This window comes from Chaetodon auriga, chromosome 6 (genome assembly GCF_051107435.1).
Source record: "Chaetodon auriga isolate fChaAug3 chromosome 6, fChaAug3.hap1, whole genome shotgun sequence".
NCBI classification, from domain to species: domain Eukaryota; kingdom Metazoa; phylum Chordata; class Actinopteri; order Chaetodontiformes; family Chaetodontidae; genus Chaetodon; species Chaetodon auriga.
Window position 1 is genome coordinate 1123637 of NC_135079.1, and position 16364 is coordinate 1140000.

The window sequence follows — 16364 nt, forward strand, 5'->3', positions numbered from 1 at the left end:
AGATGATAAAGAAGCAGGTTTGATTTCATCTGTTGAATTTAAAAATCCAGACGGTGGAGACTTTTTCTTTTTGTCAATATTTTATCTGTACAAATGAAAAAGTGACACAAAGTAAGCTAACAAATACATTAAATATACATTTTCAAAGTGGAAATTTTATAAAAGATTTAAATTATGCACCCCGAGGCTTCCGTACACACTTATAAAAACGATCTTTCAGAGGACGATGTTGACAGCGAGCTGTTCATATCAAAGATTCTTATTACAAACACTATGTACATGTTGCTTTACAGCAGTTTGCCGGTTTCCTTCCACTCGATCCAAACTGAAGCTCTCGAGCAGCTTTAGATCTGCAGAGGTCAAAGGTCAAGTCCTGCAGGGCGTCCAGGTCTCGGTAGGATCCGGATGTGAGTCGTGGACTGTCAGTAAAGTCTGTGGGCGGCATTTAGTCCAGAGGTTCCTGCTTGATCCGGATCGGGGTGCTGCCGATGGACTGGCTGTGCCGCAGGTCGCGACACAGGATGTACTCGCTGAACTGGGACGAGTCGACCCCCCCGCCGCAGGACGCCTTGATGCCGAAGCCCTTCTGAAACAGACGCTCCAGGACCTGCGGACGGACAGACGGACAGCAGCTGGTTCAGGTTACCTGCAGTACGACTCACAGGTGTGACGTCAGTCATCAGGTCCTGGTCCTTCTCTACTTCCTGTTTGTCACACTCTGTCAGGTTTTACTTTGATGTGACTGTTTCACAATAAACTGTGACCTCGTATCACCTGATCAATGATCACTGATCGATCACGTTAACCGTCAGCCGCTAATAATCAATCAATGATCAATCGATGTTGAAACATTCTGCTTCTCAGCTCGAGATCAAACCAAACGAAGACATTCAAGCTTTGAGTGATTTTTGAAAGCAGTAACCTGTCGCTCAGGTGTGGCCTCACCTGCACAGAGTTGAGCCTGCAGTAGCCGTTGAGGGGGAAGCGGATGACGTGGGTGGGGTCCTGGTTCCAGCCGGCGTTGACGGAGTTACACATGACGTCTCCGGTCTCGGGGAAGATCTCCTCGATCAGCACCTTCTCTCCGCTCAGCGCGATCCTCTCGCCCAGGTCGGGCGTGACTCGAACCACCAGACACTCGCAGGGCGGCGCCCGCTGGGCCTCCCGCTCCGCCTGCCAGCGCTCCAGCTCCCGCACCATCGGGGTCAGCTGGTAGTACCGCGCCTCCTCGTACAGCTGGGGGAAGTCCTGAGGAGACGCACATTTTTACAGAACTTTATTTAAACTTTCTTGTTTCTTTTTTCTTCCTTTTATGTTTCTTTGCCTCCTCGCTTCCTTCCTGATCTTTCCTCCACGTTTTCTTTCCTCCTTTACTTCCACCTGGACCTCTCACTACTTTGTTCTTTCCTGACTGTTTCACTCTTTTTGCTTCTTTTACTGGAGGAAGTGATGTCAGAGCTTCCTCCTCCACCAGTCAGACACAGGAGGAGGAGGAGGAGGAGGAGGAGGAGGAGGGTTGTGTTTTTACTCCACACTGCTGCTGACAGAGAGCTGCTGCTGGCCTGAGGCCTCACACTGAATCAAAGCCTTGCCTCCTTCACCCCCCCCCCCACCCCACCCCTCCTCCTCCTCCTCCTCCTCTCAGGCTGGAAGCGAAGGATAGATGTGTTTTATAAAGAGGGGTTGTGTCTGCGGGGCTTTGTAGCATCCTGAGCAGAATAACAGGCAGCATCGCTAACTACACACACACACACACACAGTAAGACACACAAGAGAAAAAACACACACACACACACACACACACACGCAGTAAGACACACAAGAGAAAAAACACACACACACACACACACACACACACACACGCAGTAAGACACACAAGAGAAAAAACACACACACACACGCAGTAAGACACACAAGAGAAAAAACACACACACACACACTGAAGCTTCAGCTCTGATGAAAACCTGCAGAGTTCAAAGTCGTCGTTTGTTCAAACTAACGACGTGTTGGTGGACCGATCTTTCCTCTTTTCTTGTCTCTCTTTCTTCCTTTTCTCTTTCTTCTTTTCTGTCTTTCTTTCTTTGTTTCTCTCCCTTTCTTCTCTTCTTTTCTTTCCTCTCTTCCTTCCTTTCTTCTTTTCTTTCCTCTCTTCCTTCCTTCCTTCTCTTCTTTTCTTTCCTCTCTTCCTTCCTTCCTTCTCTTCTTTTCTTTCCTCTCTTCCTTCCTTCCTTCCTTCTCTTCTTTTCTTTCCTCTCTTCCTTCCTCTCTTTCTCTTGTCTCTCATCATGGACCAATCATCTGCTGTCACTCTGATCTTTCTCTGTTCACTGAGTGACGTCTGCTCTGTTTCCCTCGTTTTCATCGTGTTTTCGGATCCTGATGTCGGATATGTTCATTCTTATCGTCGTACACGTGTTCACGTCTCTTTTGAGCCTCAGCGGGATCTCCCACGTTACATAACGTCACAATAACTTTTGACCTGAAAACTAGCGAAGATGCTAATGAAGCGCCGCTGAATGTCAACGGTCGCTGTCTGTGTTTCAGACCAGCTCAGCGTGTTCGGGGTCAAAGGTCGGTTTGGTCGAGGACATCGTGGCTTTTAAAGCGCTCCTGTGTGAGCGTGACGAGTTTGTGTGTTTGCTGTGTGTCAGGATCCTCCGAGCTGTGACGTCACAGTTACCTTGAAGTCTTCAGGCAGGAGCAGCTTGCAGGTCCGCAGGAAGCTGAGGATGTAGCGGAAGATGTCTCCGTCTCTGTCGATGAAGTAGTGCTGCTTCAGACTGTCCAGCACGATGGGCTCCGTGCCGTTGAACAGACGGCCGATCCTGCAGAGACAGAGTGACGGACAGGGACAGACAGCAAAGTCAAACCTTCGGCTTATTATTCGTCTTCTTCCTCCACTGATCTCTGATGGACTCCTGAGACACATCACTGACTGCGGTGGACATTTACTGCTTCCATCCGTTTAATATAAATAATAACTGTGCCATGTGGACGTGCGTCTCGTCTCACAGATAAAAGAGACAGACGTGCGTCCTCTAAACTCTCTGAACAGCTGGAATAACATCAGACAGAACTGCTCTGCCACAAACACTCACTGCAGCACCAAACGTGGATTCATCCGCCGCTCAAAATAGTCCCCGACAAACACTCTGTTTCCTCCTGACTCACTAATTAATGAAGACAATAATCAGCAGATCTGTTGATTTATTGAGTACGTTCCTTTAATGCCACTTTGTCCTTCTTCACATCTGACAGCATCACTTATTTTACAGATTCTGATCAATAACAGAAATCTGATCAACAAATAAACTGCTCACTGGGCACAATGCGTATTTTGACTTTTGCCATTTTATTTTATGCTAATAACAGAGTACTTCTTCTACACCTTATTATTATTAGGAGATACTTGTTATGACGTTTCAATCATAGGAACGTTGCAGCGTCCCTGATGTCAGCTGAGGACCTGGTCTTACCTGGACTCGGGGTATTTGGTGAGCGTTGCCAGGCTGCTGGTGTACATGTGGCCCCCGACGTCGATGTGGACAGGGGCGTTGGCCTTGGTGAGCTGGGCGGGCGACGGGATGCCCTGGGCGGTCATCGGGGACACAGGTGAGCGGCTCAGAGACATCCTGGACATGCTCCGCCCCTCCTGTCACAGGTAACAACGGGTCAGGACACACCTGAGCTGAACAAGAGTGGCTTCATTCTGACTTGAGGAGGTTCACTCCAGCGGAGGCACCTCGGTGAACCTTCAGTCTGGAGGGCTGAACCATCGACCCTCTGGTCAATAACACTTCTCTGACCTTCAGAGAATAAAGTTTAGAGAGAACAGATCAGGGACTGATCAGCTGCTGACCGCCTCCTGTGTTGAACCTGAACTGAAGAACCAGCGGTACGAGGTCTGAGTCACGGCAGCTCCACCCCTCTGGGCTCAGATACCATTTTTTGAACTTCATATCCCATGAGGCCCTGCTGCTCTGCCGCGGAGCTGGTGGTCTGTTTGAGGCCTGCAGGCTGAGCTCAGCTTCGCCCTGCTGTCAGCTTCATCACCAGCTTTCACTGACGGAGCAGACGGCCGTCACAGTGGCTGAAGGTGGAAACTGCCTCCAAACTTTTCTGTTTCTTTTAATTCACTCTAACTTTATTTCATCAAGGATTCTTACTTCTCGATACCTGAGGTTTGGCTGAAAAGTATTCAAGTCTCAGGTCCGGCCTTTCGGTGTCTAACTGTCTTCCTGGACCTTCACCAGTTACGTGAAACTTGCCCCCATGAGGTTGCGAAAGTTCAGGATTGTCAAACACCTCGACGATCGGCTGGTCCGAGTGGTCTCAGAGGAGCAATGCTGCCGTCATATGGCTCTGCTCGTGGGCCACATTCAAAACCTGGTCCCAGGCCTGGACAACAAAAGGGCTCCAGCCTTCCCAGAGGACAGAAGTGGTTCTGGGGATAGTTCTGGACTCACGGAGAGGAACCATTGTACTGACTCTGGGCTTACTGGCGGCTATGATTGCCCTCCTGTACATGTGACCTGTCCAAAGGTGCCTGCTGAGCCTTTCCACAGATGGCCCACCAGACCGAGGCAGTGGATTTGCGGAGGTCTCATAGACCCTTTCGCTGGTGAAGGAATTCAGACAATACAGCAAAGTGGAGCGCTTTGGGACCAGTGGTTTATCGTCAGCCGGTCGTCACAGAAGCATCCCATCAGGCTGTCCATGACGGCTGTGGGGTCAGCAGAGGCTGGAGACGCCACTGGGTGACTCAGCACATAGACGTCCTGGAGCTGAGGCCTGATCTCCTACCACTTGGACAGTTTTTAGGTTGGAGGATTATGATGATGACAGTAGGAACAAGAGAAGAGAGGTACGGAGGGTCTGCAGCTCAGAAACCGAACACGACCACGAGAACATCCAACTTCATCCGTCACTACAAACCACAGAAACCAGGCTACGTGAATGAGTCCTTCCAGCTGACACACTGGCTGGTCAGACGTTAGCTACAAAGCTAACATTAAGTTTAAGCTACGTTGGACTAAAACTCAACTTTTCATGACCAACTCCCCAAACGTGGACACTGGAGGAGACCAGCAGCAGAGACTCGAATCAACCTGCTGGATTCTCACCACAGAAACTTCAGACTTACTCAAACACCTGAGAAGCTCAAACTAGCTCAGAGTACATGAAGTATTGAAAGTAGCTCCACCTGCAGCAGCTCCACCTGCAGCAGCTCCACCAGTAACATGCTGCTCTGACACTGAAGCTTCAGTCTGAACAAAGTGATGAAGACACAGAATCAGAGATCACAGGAGACGCTTTACTGCACACACAGTACTTTTACTGCGTGACGCTGACTGTACTGCTGTACTTTTACTGCATGGAGCTGACTGTACTGCTGTACTTTTACTGCATGGAGCTGACTGTACTGCTGTACTTTGGCTGATAATACTTGTGTACTTTTAGTACTGGCTTAGACTTTATTGATTTTCCCAAATTTGGGAAATTCTTTTGCTGCTGCAGGTTAAACATAAACATGAAATATGACCCATGAAGAAGAATAAAGAATAAAACTAAGAGAAAAGGATGTTCTTAAAAATAGAACTAAGTATATAAACAGCAATTGTTACAAATAAAACTAAATGATACTTTTACTACACAAAGCTGAGAACACGTGTACTTTTACTACTGATTATTTTACTACATGAAGCTGAGAATACTGCAGGACTTCAGCTTGTAACAGAGTATTTCTACATGGTTTACTCGAATGAAGTATCTGAGGTGAAGTAAACCTTCAGACTTGATGGATGTAATATTCGTGGCGTCCCTGATGAAGCAGAGGATGCTGATGACCTGGGGGGGGGGGGGGTGCTCGCTCGCTCGCCAGCCTCGCTCTGGATTAATTGACCCCCCCCCCCCCCCGGGTCGTAAAGAGGAGCTTTGAAGCATGAAAGGTGAACAGGAGGCGGCTGCAGCTTGCAGTGCCTCTGCCCGCGGCCTGCACGCCGCCCCGGGCCAAACTGACAAACACTGCTCCTCTTCCTCTTCCTCCATCTCTGCTGCTGCTGCTGGAGCTCAATGGCTCCTCTGCTGCGCCGCCAATCACTGTTCAAATCACAGAAATAACAGCCTGCGCGGCTGTCTGAAGGCCCACAGACAAACCACACTTCACAGTCACACCGATGATCTCAGGCCTGACCGAAGTCAACCTGCACACTGAGTGAACGTGAGTCCACCAGAGTCCAAACAGTCCGCCCGCAAACGGACGGCTGGAAGCCGCTATCACTCACTGACCGGCGGGTCTTCAAACACTGACTCACGTGTTTAACGTTTCAGGAAAAGACAGCTGAGAATCACAAAAAGCACCTTTTCCAAATCAAACTCTGACCTAGAAATGATAAAGTCATGTGAACAGCTCATACTTTATTTATTTATTTATTTATTTATTTATTTACTATTTTTCCACCCGATGTATCTGAGAGTGCAGCTTTGACGCACTTTATTAATGTAAAACTGAATCTTTACTGAGAGACCTGCAGAGCCAAACCTGTGTCAGTTTATGTGGAGGGGGTAGGTCCCAATGTGCAGCGCTTTAGCTTGTGTGGGAAGAACGCCACGCGCCAGACTCCATTAAAAAAATCTTAACATTTAAGGTGTCTTTGTTTGTCGGTAGAGGTTGAGACTCACCTGGTCCTGATTTAAGAGGTTTTCTCCAGAGTGTATGGCCTGCTGGTAAATTCGGGACACAAATTATCCATAATCTAAAACTTCCTTTTCCTAACCTTTACTTTCACCACAGAGTCACATGGCTCTCCATCGCCCAACACGGCGTCTTTGATGCGAAAAGATGGCTGGAAAAACAGGCGAGCTAAAAGTAAAAGTTCAAGTTTCTTAAAAAATGCCGAGCCAAGGAACACGTAATATAAGCCGAATTTAACATCGTGTCATAAAATTACAGAACACATCAAGCTTTGTTGAATACTTAACATAAATGTGCTCCGATAACGACGAAGACTTAAAACGGCCATACTTTCAATGGAATTTGGAATCAGTTTAGGAACCGCGCGATTAGTCGAAACCTTAATGTAATCTGAATGTTGGAGTTTTACAATCTTCACACGAGCATTCTGCGTCTAAATCCGCCATAAAGCAGCAGCTCTGTACGCGGCTTGTTCGGTTTAAGGCAACGCGCCCTTACCTGAGAGGACACCGACACAGAAGACATGGAGACCGGCGTCTGTCTGCTCCTTCCTGGGTTCTGAAAGCTGAGGATACCGGCTGGTCTTCACTTGACGTCCTCGCCAGGTTGCCTCGCTGTCCTCCGCTGTGTGCGCGAAGCAGAAGGAGCTAAATAAGCCCCACTGTGTCTCCTCCGAAAGAATAAAGAGGAGGGCTGAAAGACAAGTCTTGCCCGGGGCCCTTCAGACCCCCAGGGGCCAGGATTAGGTTACAATAATGCAGGCGGTTGGTTCTTTTCTTTCGCACTAACTCGTTTCTGTGAACCGCGGAGAGAAAAGCGAGATCCTCCGCTGGCAGAGAGATGTTGTCTGTTTCCTCAGAATAATTTAACATCCATCAAACGTGGGACTTGAAGCAGGACGCCGTCCGTCGTGTTGTCTCCGCGGAGACAAACATCAGCCTCAGAGTGATCAGAGCGGAGCTGGCCTGCACACGTCCCTCCTGTCTGCCCTCCACATCACGTCCTTCTCCCCGACATCTCATATATTTTAGCAACATCAAACATCCCTCCGGCTCTGGAGCCAAATGACGTCTATCGTCATGCATTATGCCCCTCCAGCAGCCTGCGGCCAAACGCGCCATTTCAATTATTGCGCACTGGTAGATGGAGATGTGCGCCGGGAGCGTGCGCACACAGATCCGGTTTATTCTCCTCATCTCTCGGCTGAATCCGGGAGATCTCGGCGCTGCTGTTGCTCCAGAAAACGTGAAAACCGGCGGAGTTAGCTGGTTCATCTGCAGCGCCGTCAGGAACCATTTTGTGCTCCGGCGCGCGCCGCTTTGCGCAGAGACACCGGGCCGCGTGCGGATGGGTCTGCTGCTCGCTGCGGCAGCTCCGGCGGCCTCACGGCTGCTTTCAGGATGGAGTTCAGACACTGATCTCACAACTAAATGCGTTTTAAAGTGAAGCTGAGCTCGGAGGGTTCGCCGAACTCACCTGTCTGCCTCCACCTGTCACCTGCTCTTTGTCCTCCACCACTTTGGAACTGAAATAAAAACAGTTTGCATCATGTGGATCATCAGTCAGTCTGTCTGTGTCTGTCAGCATCACTGCGGAGCTGAATCAATCGATCATTCTTCATCTTTACATGTAACTCAGGTGTTTGACACGTGTGTCCTCTCCTGTTTGGACAAACTGATCAGTGTCACGTGATCTGTGCTGAAACGTTGCACACAGATATTTGGGGAACTTGCAGGTTTCTTCTCACAATCAGAACTGACGCAGGATTTTCAGAAATTTGACAGCTTGGCTGTTTCAGAGCTTTTATGGCAGAGTGCAATAATAACACAATGTCCACTCCTACGGACACACACAAACAGGCCGAGGACATGAGACAGGCCGAGGACATGAGACAGGTCCGCAGGGAGCTTCACGTTCTGTAGATTAACAGACTTCATGTTTGACCTTTCAGACTTTCTGTGGAGATAAATGTCACCGTGGAGCTGAAATCCTTCATTTTCTGCAGGCTGTCGCCCTCTGCAGAGGAGAGCGGAAACCGCGGGTCCCAACCTCTGGGTCAGAGTCCCTCAGGGGCCCTCAGCAGAAATCTGAGGGTCCACAAATCATTTTCAACAAAGCAGAAATTTTATTTCGGCTCTGGAGAAACATGATACCTCTGATGGAGGTCAGAGCAGCGTCTCCTCTCTGTGAGCTTGTTTTTAGTCTCCTCCTGAGGGACACATCTGCTCTTTAGCTGCTAAATGCTAAATGTCCACCAGCTCGTCTCTGAGACAGTCTGTGTCTGTCTGCTGCTCAGCAGGTGATAAATTCAAAATTCAGTAGAAACAGAATAAAAAAAATCAGTGCTGCTGTTCATCACAATCACAGCTTTTATCTGTCACGACCATCACATGTCTTCTGTGATGTCTTCTGTCTCTGCGTGTGACCCCCTGCTGCACAGTGCGAGGGGTTTCCCTCTGACGGCCTGTGATAAAACAGGGGCTGATGGGAAACTAATGTGTGTGTAATTGAGGTCAGTGACACAGAGACTTCCTTTAAGAAGACACACTGAACCAGTTACATGTCTTCATCCGTCTAAAGGACGCTCCCTCCATCAGACAACACACACACACATGCACACACACACGCACACACGCGCACACACACACACACACACACACAGTGAATTGCACAGATATACATGCACACACACACAAAGGAACACACACAATACACACACAGTATGATACACAATAACACACACACACATACAGTAACACACACATGCACACGCACACACTCTGTGTGTTAGCGTCTTCCATTAGCCTCAGGCAGCTCATGCGCCTCCTTTACTGAGTAAACCAGCAGAACGTCTTGACTCTCCGTCTCCCTCATTAAAGAAAGCCTGCAGTTACTTCAATTAGACCAAGAACGAAGGAACCGTGTTACGAATTTAAAGATTTAAATATCTCCTAAACCTGCCCGAGGAGCAGCAGCTCCTCTCAAAGCTACCATGCTTCTTTATGCAGGGGGGGAGGTGAACGTGAAGGGGGGAGGAGGGGTGGAGGAGGGGAGGAGGAGGGGGAGTAGAAGAGGAGGGGAGGAGAGGGTCTGGATCTCAGACATCCGTCAGTCTGACACCTCCGTGTCTGACGTTTCGAGGCCAGAGGCAGCAGCTGTGTCTCCAATGGGCTGTGATCGGCTGTGATTGGCCGTGATGGGCTGTGATTGGCCGTGATGGGCTGTGATTGGCCGTGATGTCCTGGCGGCGGCCTGTCAGACGGTGCAGAGGTCAGCAGAGAGCAAACATGTTTAGTAAATTCACGTTTAACAGACGTGAAAAGAGGCAGAACGCCTCGACAGCAGGAAGCGTTCCGGTGTGTTCTGAGTCTGGAGACGGCGTGAACACCTGAGGGAGGTTCAGTCCACTTTACTCCACCAATGAGTGTCTGTCCTGGACACAAACGTTCAAAACAAACACCTGCACAGTCTGCTCAGGTGTCCAGGTGAAGTTTAGGACCTTTGTGGAGTTTCTGGTGCTTCAGAGTGCAGATTTAGTCTCCAGGTTTCAGTCTGAATCACATCTTTTTCCATCGTCCCACCTGCTGACATCCGTCTGCTGTCTTCAGGGTAATAAAGAACTGTATCATCTGCACACGAGGATCTTCATCACCTGAGACGGACTCAGAAAAACTGCACAAGAAAAAGTCCTTTCTGATGAAGAAGCCGGCTGTGATTGGATGGAGCAGGTTTACACACCTGATGGTGCCTCACAGTGAATACCTGAGCTTCACCTCAGAACAACGTCTCAGCCTCTGAGCAGGTGTTGGTGGAGTTCAGGATGCAGAGATGAAGCTGCTCCGTCAGGGTGGATTAACTCCAGAGACGCCGCTTCAGAGGACGTCCACGAGAGACGGAGGAGGGCCGGGCAGGGTGGTGCTGCTCCGACAGAGACCCTCAGGGCCGTCTAAGACTTCACCAGACAAGGAGACGGAGATAGAGGGGGTGGAGGAGGCTGCCCCCCCCCCCAGGGCACAGAGAGCGAGACACCCTGAGTGTCCATGACGAGGTGACAGACACCACACTGAGAGGACGGAGACACAAAGGTCTCTTTGTTCTTAAACGTCCTGTGTCTAAAAATAAAAGTACAGATCTGCAGAACGACGATCAAACAGGACGAAACCAAAAACCAAATGTGTCCAAAAAAAGACAAAACACTGAGACGGAAAGAAGAAACCCGCCGTCATCTGTCTGCATTAATGTCTCTGCGTGGGTGAAACTGACTGGAACTCTCTGAATGAAGGACACCATGTCCAATCATGGACATTGGACACTTACCTGTGCTTCAGATTTGACATTATAATTCAGGTTTCTTCCACTTCTCATGTGAACTCACAGAGAACCAAACTGACCCTGACGTGCAGCACCTGTTCGTACCTGTGCAGTGTGATGAAGAGGAGACGCCCTCTGTCTGTCCACACGCTGTGAACTGGGACTACGTTCAACAAACATCTCTTCAGTCTGAACACTTAAAAACACACTCGCACGCTCTTTGTTCCCACGTCAGCGAACACAACTAGCTCAGGTGTTCTCACCTGAGAACCTCAGCTTTGTGACACAACCTCACCTGTAGTATCCTGCTGCTGCCACTAGATGGAAGTGAAGAGTGACATTTGATCTCAACATGTTTAATTCATGTTCAGACTCAAACTGAATGCTAACTGCTAACTGCTAACAGCTCAGTGTTTTGTGTATCACAGCTGATTGATCTTCCTCCTCCATTAAAACTCATCAGTGAGCTTCACTGTTCCTTCATCTTCATGCACACACACACACACAGACACAGACACACACACACACACACACACACACACACACACACACACACACACACACACACACACTCCACGTCCTCCTGTTTGTCTGATAAAAGCTGTGATGAACAAGAGAAACATCAGTCAGTGTAAAAGAGTTCACCAGCAGCTCAAACCACATCGGCCAGAATGAACCAAGTAAACAGAGTGAACACAAACTGGTTTGTTACAGCACTGGTGGATTAGACTGGGACGGTTGGAGCTGGCTGTACCTAATAAACTGGACACTGAGAGTGTTCGGAGCTCCAGCTGAAGCTCTGTGAACCTCAGAGCAGAATAAAGGAATAAAATGACTCACTGACCCTCAGTGACTTCTTATGTTAGTTGGCTTTGAAAAGCATCGATTGAACAATGTTTTAATTGATTATTGGTTCTTAAATTGGTCCATTTATCAGCTCTGCTGCGATGAACCAGCTGTGAAGTTTCTTACTGGGCAGTTTTTCACTTCAGATCTGACGTGGTGCCAAACAGACGACGGCATCGTGAACAAGAGTCTCACACGTTTATTAACGGTCACAGCAACGTTTCAAACAACCAGCAGCCGTGAAGCATCAGGTGAGACGGCAGCGTTTAGGCTTCCAGGTCGAAGGAGGACACACGTCTGTCTTTGAGTCCCTCTGTCTGTCTGACGAAGCTGACGTCGTTCCACTTGGTTCAAACTCCTTATCTGAACGAGTACGGAGAGAAACACACCGAAAACCTGCGTCCACATTCAGGTTTCAGCTGTGATCCTCACCTGTCTGTCTGTCTGTCTGTCCCCTCACCTGTCTGTCTGTCTGTCTGTCTGTCTGTCCCCTCACCTGTATGTCTGTCTGTCCCCTCACCTGTCTGTCTGTCTGTCTGTCTGTCTGTCCCCTCACCTGTCTGTCTGTCTGTCTGTCTGTCTGTCTGTCTGTCTGTCCCCTCACCTGTATGTCTGTCTGTCTGCTCACCTGTCCACTCACCTGTCTGTCTGTCTGTCCCCTCACCTGTCTGTCTGCTCACCTGTCCACTCACCTGTCTGTCTGTCTGTCCCCTCACCTGTCCACTCACCTGTCTGTCTGCTCACCTGAATGCAGACGCAGTTCCAGACAAACTTCACAGAAGTTGTTAAACTGCAGTGAAACAAAAGGCAGAGAGATAAAGTTTGATTGGTTTGAGTCGACCAATCAAATCACCTCCTCCTCGCTCTGACCAGGCGACGCCTTCAGCAGCGTCGACCTTCATCGTGACGACAGCTTCGCTGCTGAAAAACACCTGCGGAGCGACTACCTGTCCACCAGTTTGGACGGGAGACGACGTTTCCGTCCCAGCTGAAGCTTCAGTTCGAACACTGATTGGTCATCAGGACGAGGACTCAACCAATCACTCGTATCCTGATTTATTCCCTAAAGTTAAAACTTTTCTGAGGCTTTTTAATGAGCAGCCGATTAAACAAAAGGCCAAAATAAAGTTACTGCTTTGAGTTTGTGCCTCAGGCTCAGCGTCGTCGTGCTTCCTGCCTCTGAAACGTGGCGAGCTGCTGCTTCGTCAACGCCATGAAACTCTTTTCAGCTGGAGCTCGAAAACGTCGCCTCAGGAAACGATGAAGATCTTTTTAAGCATTTTCTGATGTTTTACAAACAAAATGAGGAAAGAAGAAAACTGACATGAGATTAACGGAGACCATCTGCAGCTGTGGACGGACGTGTGGACGCCTTCAGACACACAGGTGAGACTCGGTCGTGTGATGTCAGGTAGAAACTCAGAGTTGGTGTTCAGGTATTAATCTCACCTGATCTCTGACGAGTCGATGACTGCAAAATGAAAACAGCTTAAAAAACAAACAAACGGCGATATTCAAAGCCCACATCCGTCCGGCTGCCATGTTCCTGTCACAGCAGCTGCATTGTGGGTAAACGAGTCCACAGCCTGCGTTAAAACAGGTTCAGGCTCAGGTGTGTCAGTAGCTGCAGCCTCATTCTGAGTGTTTGAGCACCTGAAATGAAAACAGGAACACGGACTCATGAAGGTGGTTCAGGTGAGTTCACCGCCGTGAAGCCAGCCGGCCTCGGACGCCCCCCCTCAGTGCAGGTCTTTGAAGGGTTTGGGGTAGTCGAACATCAGATAATCCATGTAGTAGAAGTCGAAGGCCCTCTGCCTCTCCGTGGAGTTCAGCTGTGCGAAGTATCTCTGAGTGATTCTGGAGGAAGTCCTCTCTGCCAGCGGGTTCCTGTCCTTGAAGTCGGGGAAGGTCAGGTTCTTCGGCGCTCCCACGCTCTGCAGCAGGAAGTTAGCTTCTTCCTCCAGACTCTCAAACTTCCCGATGAAGTTGTACCTGAGGAGGCAGGGGTTGCACAGCTGGCTGATGGGCTCCCAGTGGATGTCCATCCCCACCGGCCGCCGCACGTCCAGCAGGTACTGGACGAACTCCCTGAAGGTGACGCCGGCGCCGGTGCGCAGGGCGGTGCGCGTGGCGTTGGCGCGGTACCTGGAGATGATGGGCCGGCCGAACACAGGGTGGTAGTACGAGTTCGGATTCTCAAACTTGTCCCGGAACGCAGACACCAGGCGCTCGAAGGGCTCCCTGACGAACAGCACTTTGGTGTAGGAGCGGAGTCTCTCGGCGATGCCGGCGCGGTCATAGCTCTCCAGCCGCCGCAGGTGGTTGGCGTAATGCGCAGCATCGTGAGGAATGTCTCGCGTGGAGGTGGCGCTGCCGCCCAACACCATCAGCACCCGCTTCCAGTTGGAGCAGCCGGCTTTGGGCACTTCACAGTACAGCAGCCTGGACCGGTCCTCCACGTAAACCCGGGACACCTGCCGCTGAGAGACGCGCTGCTCGGTGACGCTCGGCTGGTACTTGGCGCAGACGTCGGCCAGCAGGCGGCGCCGTGACTCCTGCGTCCTCGCCAGCTGCTGCTGCTGCTCCTCCTCTCCGCCAGCAGGAGCGCTGGAAGCTCCAAAGCCGCTCTTGAGAAGAAGCTTCCTGTGACGTTTGGTGACCGGCTGCTTGGACCCGACCGAGTCCTCGAGCTTCAGCGGAGACGAGTCAGACGAGACGGACGGAGACCAGACTTTAAACTTCACCGCAGCAACAACGTCTTCGGCGTGATCTGCAGCCGCCGTGCCGTCCGTCACCAGATCCTACGACAACGACAACAACAACAGAAAGAGAAACAGAATTAGAGCGAATCAAAGTCTGTGACAGAAAAACACGAGACGACGTTTCTCTGAAAACACCTTCAGCGAAGACGAACGCTTTTCTGCACGAAGAGGAAAACTGCTGATGATTCATGTCCTCCAAACAGTCCTTTCTATTCATGGTATGATAATACTGTATATTACATAATACACACACACACACACACACACACACACACACACACACACCAAGTTTGAAATCACAGTCTGTCATATTGATGTTTTCTTCCTCCTTCAATAAAGGTCCTGAGTGTCCTGGACGTCAACTCGTCTGTCTGTGTGTTTCAGCACTGTGTATTTTTAACCATGCACTCCTGCATGTGTCCTCCTGCATGTGTCCTCCTGCATGTGTCCTCCTGCATGTGTTGTGCTGCACGTGTGGTCGTGCTCTAACTGTCCAGCAGGTGTCACTGTGTCTCTGTCTCAGCAGTGGACGGCAGCTTGTCACAGACTGCGCTGGAGCAGCTGATGTGGCAGAGCTGCAGCTTGGCTCACCTTCTCGACGGGCCACCTGGGAGCCACCAGCACGTTCACGCCTGGAAGAAACACAAAGACAAGGGAAACAACACATGAGACCATTTGTGAGAGCTGCTAAACCAGAGCAGGACTGATCTGGAGTCAGCGTGACCTCCTGCAGGAACAGACCTTGTTCAATAACATCTGGAACAACAGAGACAACAGTCACATCAAATGTCTGCAGGTTTTTAGAAAACTGGCTTTCTTTCTGCTTTGAATCCCAAATTCACTAGAACACCAACGAAAGACACAAACAGAACCATCATCAGCAGGAAGTCCACAGACGTTATTAACTGATCCAACACGGAACACGTTCAGGCTACACGCCGGCGAGGAGACGTGACCCAGGCGTGTCCGTCTCTGCTGTGCGTGTTTGGGTCTCGTTCGCTTTCATCACCTGATAACTGAGCTGGAAACCGGCCGAGCGAGAGAGGCCAGGTGAGAACCAGAAGGACGAGCAGAGGACGGAGCGTCTGTAAGTCCAGTGTGTCCTCACGTGTTAAAGAACATGAGACGTCTGACAGCTACATGTTCACGACTCTGAGGTGGAGTCATTAACAAGTCAGGGCATGAACGCCTCGCGGCTTCACGGCAGCTGGTCAGACGCCGGGTACCGGTGGACCGTTCCTGACCCGGGTCTTCACTCAGGTGCGTCTCCAGTAATAATAATCTTAACTTCTGTCCATCAGTGTGTTTGTTCAGCTGCTGCAGCTTCAAACACTCACATCTATTTTTAAAAGTGAATGAAAACAGTTTCTGCACTGACGAACCTGAAATATCCCAGCTGTCCTCAAACTAATCATTCATCAAATAAATCAGTGGATAAATGTGATAAACAGACGGGTCAGCTGATCAGAACCTTTGGAGACATTCAGGACCACAGAGTCTGAGTCTGTCTTCAGCTGAACTCTCCCGCTCGTCCACAAATCTAAAAAAAGACTCAGAGAGGTCGACCGAACGCCGTCCGACAGGAAACGTGAAATATTCAGACGCGGCGGCCTGAAGGCTGTGTGTGAGTGTGTGTGTGTGTGTGAGTGTGTGTGTGTGTGTGTGTGTGTGTGTGAGACTCACCTGTGCACACTGGAGGATCCACAGCTGACTCTCATCAGCTTCAATTATTATTAATTATTTAATTATTG

At 49.8% G+C, this 16364-nt stretch overlaps 2 protein-coding genes across 3 annotated transcripts in view; both read right to left on the reverse strand.

Annotated features, from left to right (window-relative positions):
* Positions 1–72: 72 nt before the first annotated feature.
* On the reverse strand, positions 73–9019 carry LOC143322715 (BTB/POZ domain-containing protein kctd15-like). 2 transcript variants are annotated; one of them, XM_076734098.1, is made up of 5 exons: positions 8171–9019; positions 3477–3652; positions 2681–2825; positions 946–1248; positions 73–607 (listed from the first exon to the last, which is right to left on the reverse strand). In XM_076734098.1, the coding sequence occupies exons 1-5, from the start codon at positions 8279–8281 to the stop codon at positions 446–448; spliced, it is 897 nt and encodes a 298-aa protein (XP_076590213.1). In that variant the 5' UTR covers positions 8282–9019; the 3' UTR covers positions 73–445. The 2 variants fall into 2 exon arrangements, with proteins under 2 accessions (XP_076590213.1, XP_076590214.1); XM_076734099.1 differs by having other exon boundaries at positions 7193–9012.
* A 3008-nt stretch (positions 9020–12027) lies between these two features.
* LOC143322118 (carbohydrate sulfotransferase 8-like) overlaps positions 12028–16364 on the reverse strand; it is a 42246-nt gene continuing 37909 nt past the window's right edge. The window contains exons 3-4 of the mRNA XM_076733049.1: positions 15205–15245; positions 12028–14652 (exon numbers count right to left, since the gene is read on the reverse strand). Coding sequence (XP_076589164.1) covers positions 13591–14652; positions 15205–15245 — 1103 coding nt within the window. The 3' untranslated portion in view covers positions 12028–13590. The remainder of the gene's footprint in view (positions 14653–15204; positions 15246–16364) is intronic.

Excerpts from the sequence above, each read along its gene's own strand:
- LOC143322715 (XM_076734098.1), bottom strand. The coding sequence starts at position 8,281 with ATGCTGACAGACACAGACAGACTGACTGATGATCCACATGATGCAAAC. Across the intron at positions 2,826-3,476 it reads ACCAAATACCCCGAGTCCAG|GATCGGCCGTCTGTTCAACG; the intron begins GTAAGACCAGGT and ends CTGTCTCTGCAG. Across the intron at positions 1,249-2,680 it reads TCCTGCCTGAAGACTTCAAG|GACTTCCCCCAGCTGTACGA; the intron begins GTAACTGTGACG and ends GCGTCTCCTCAG.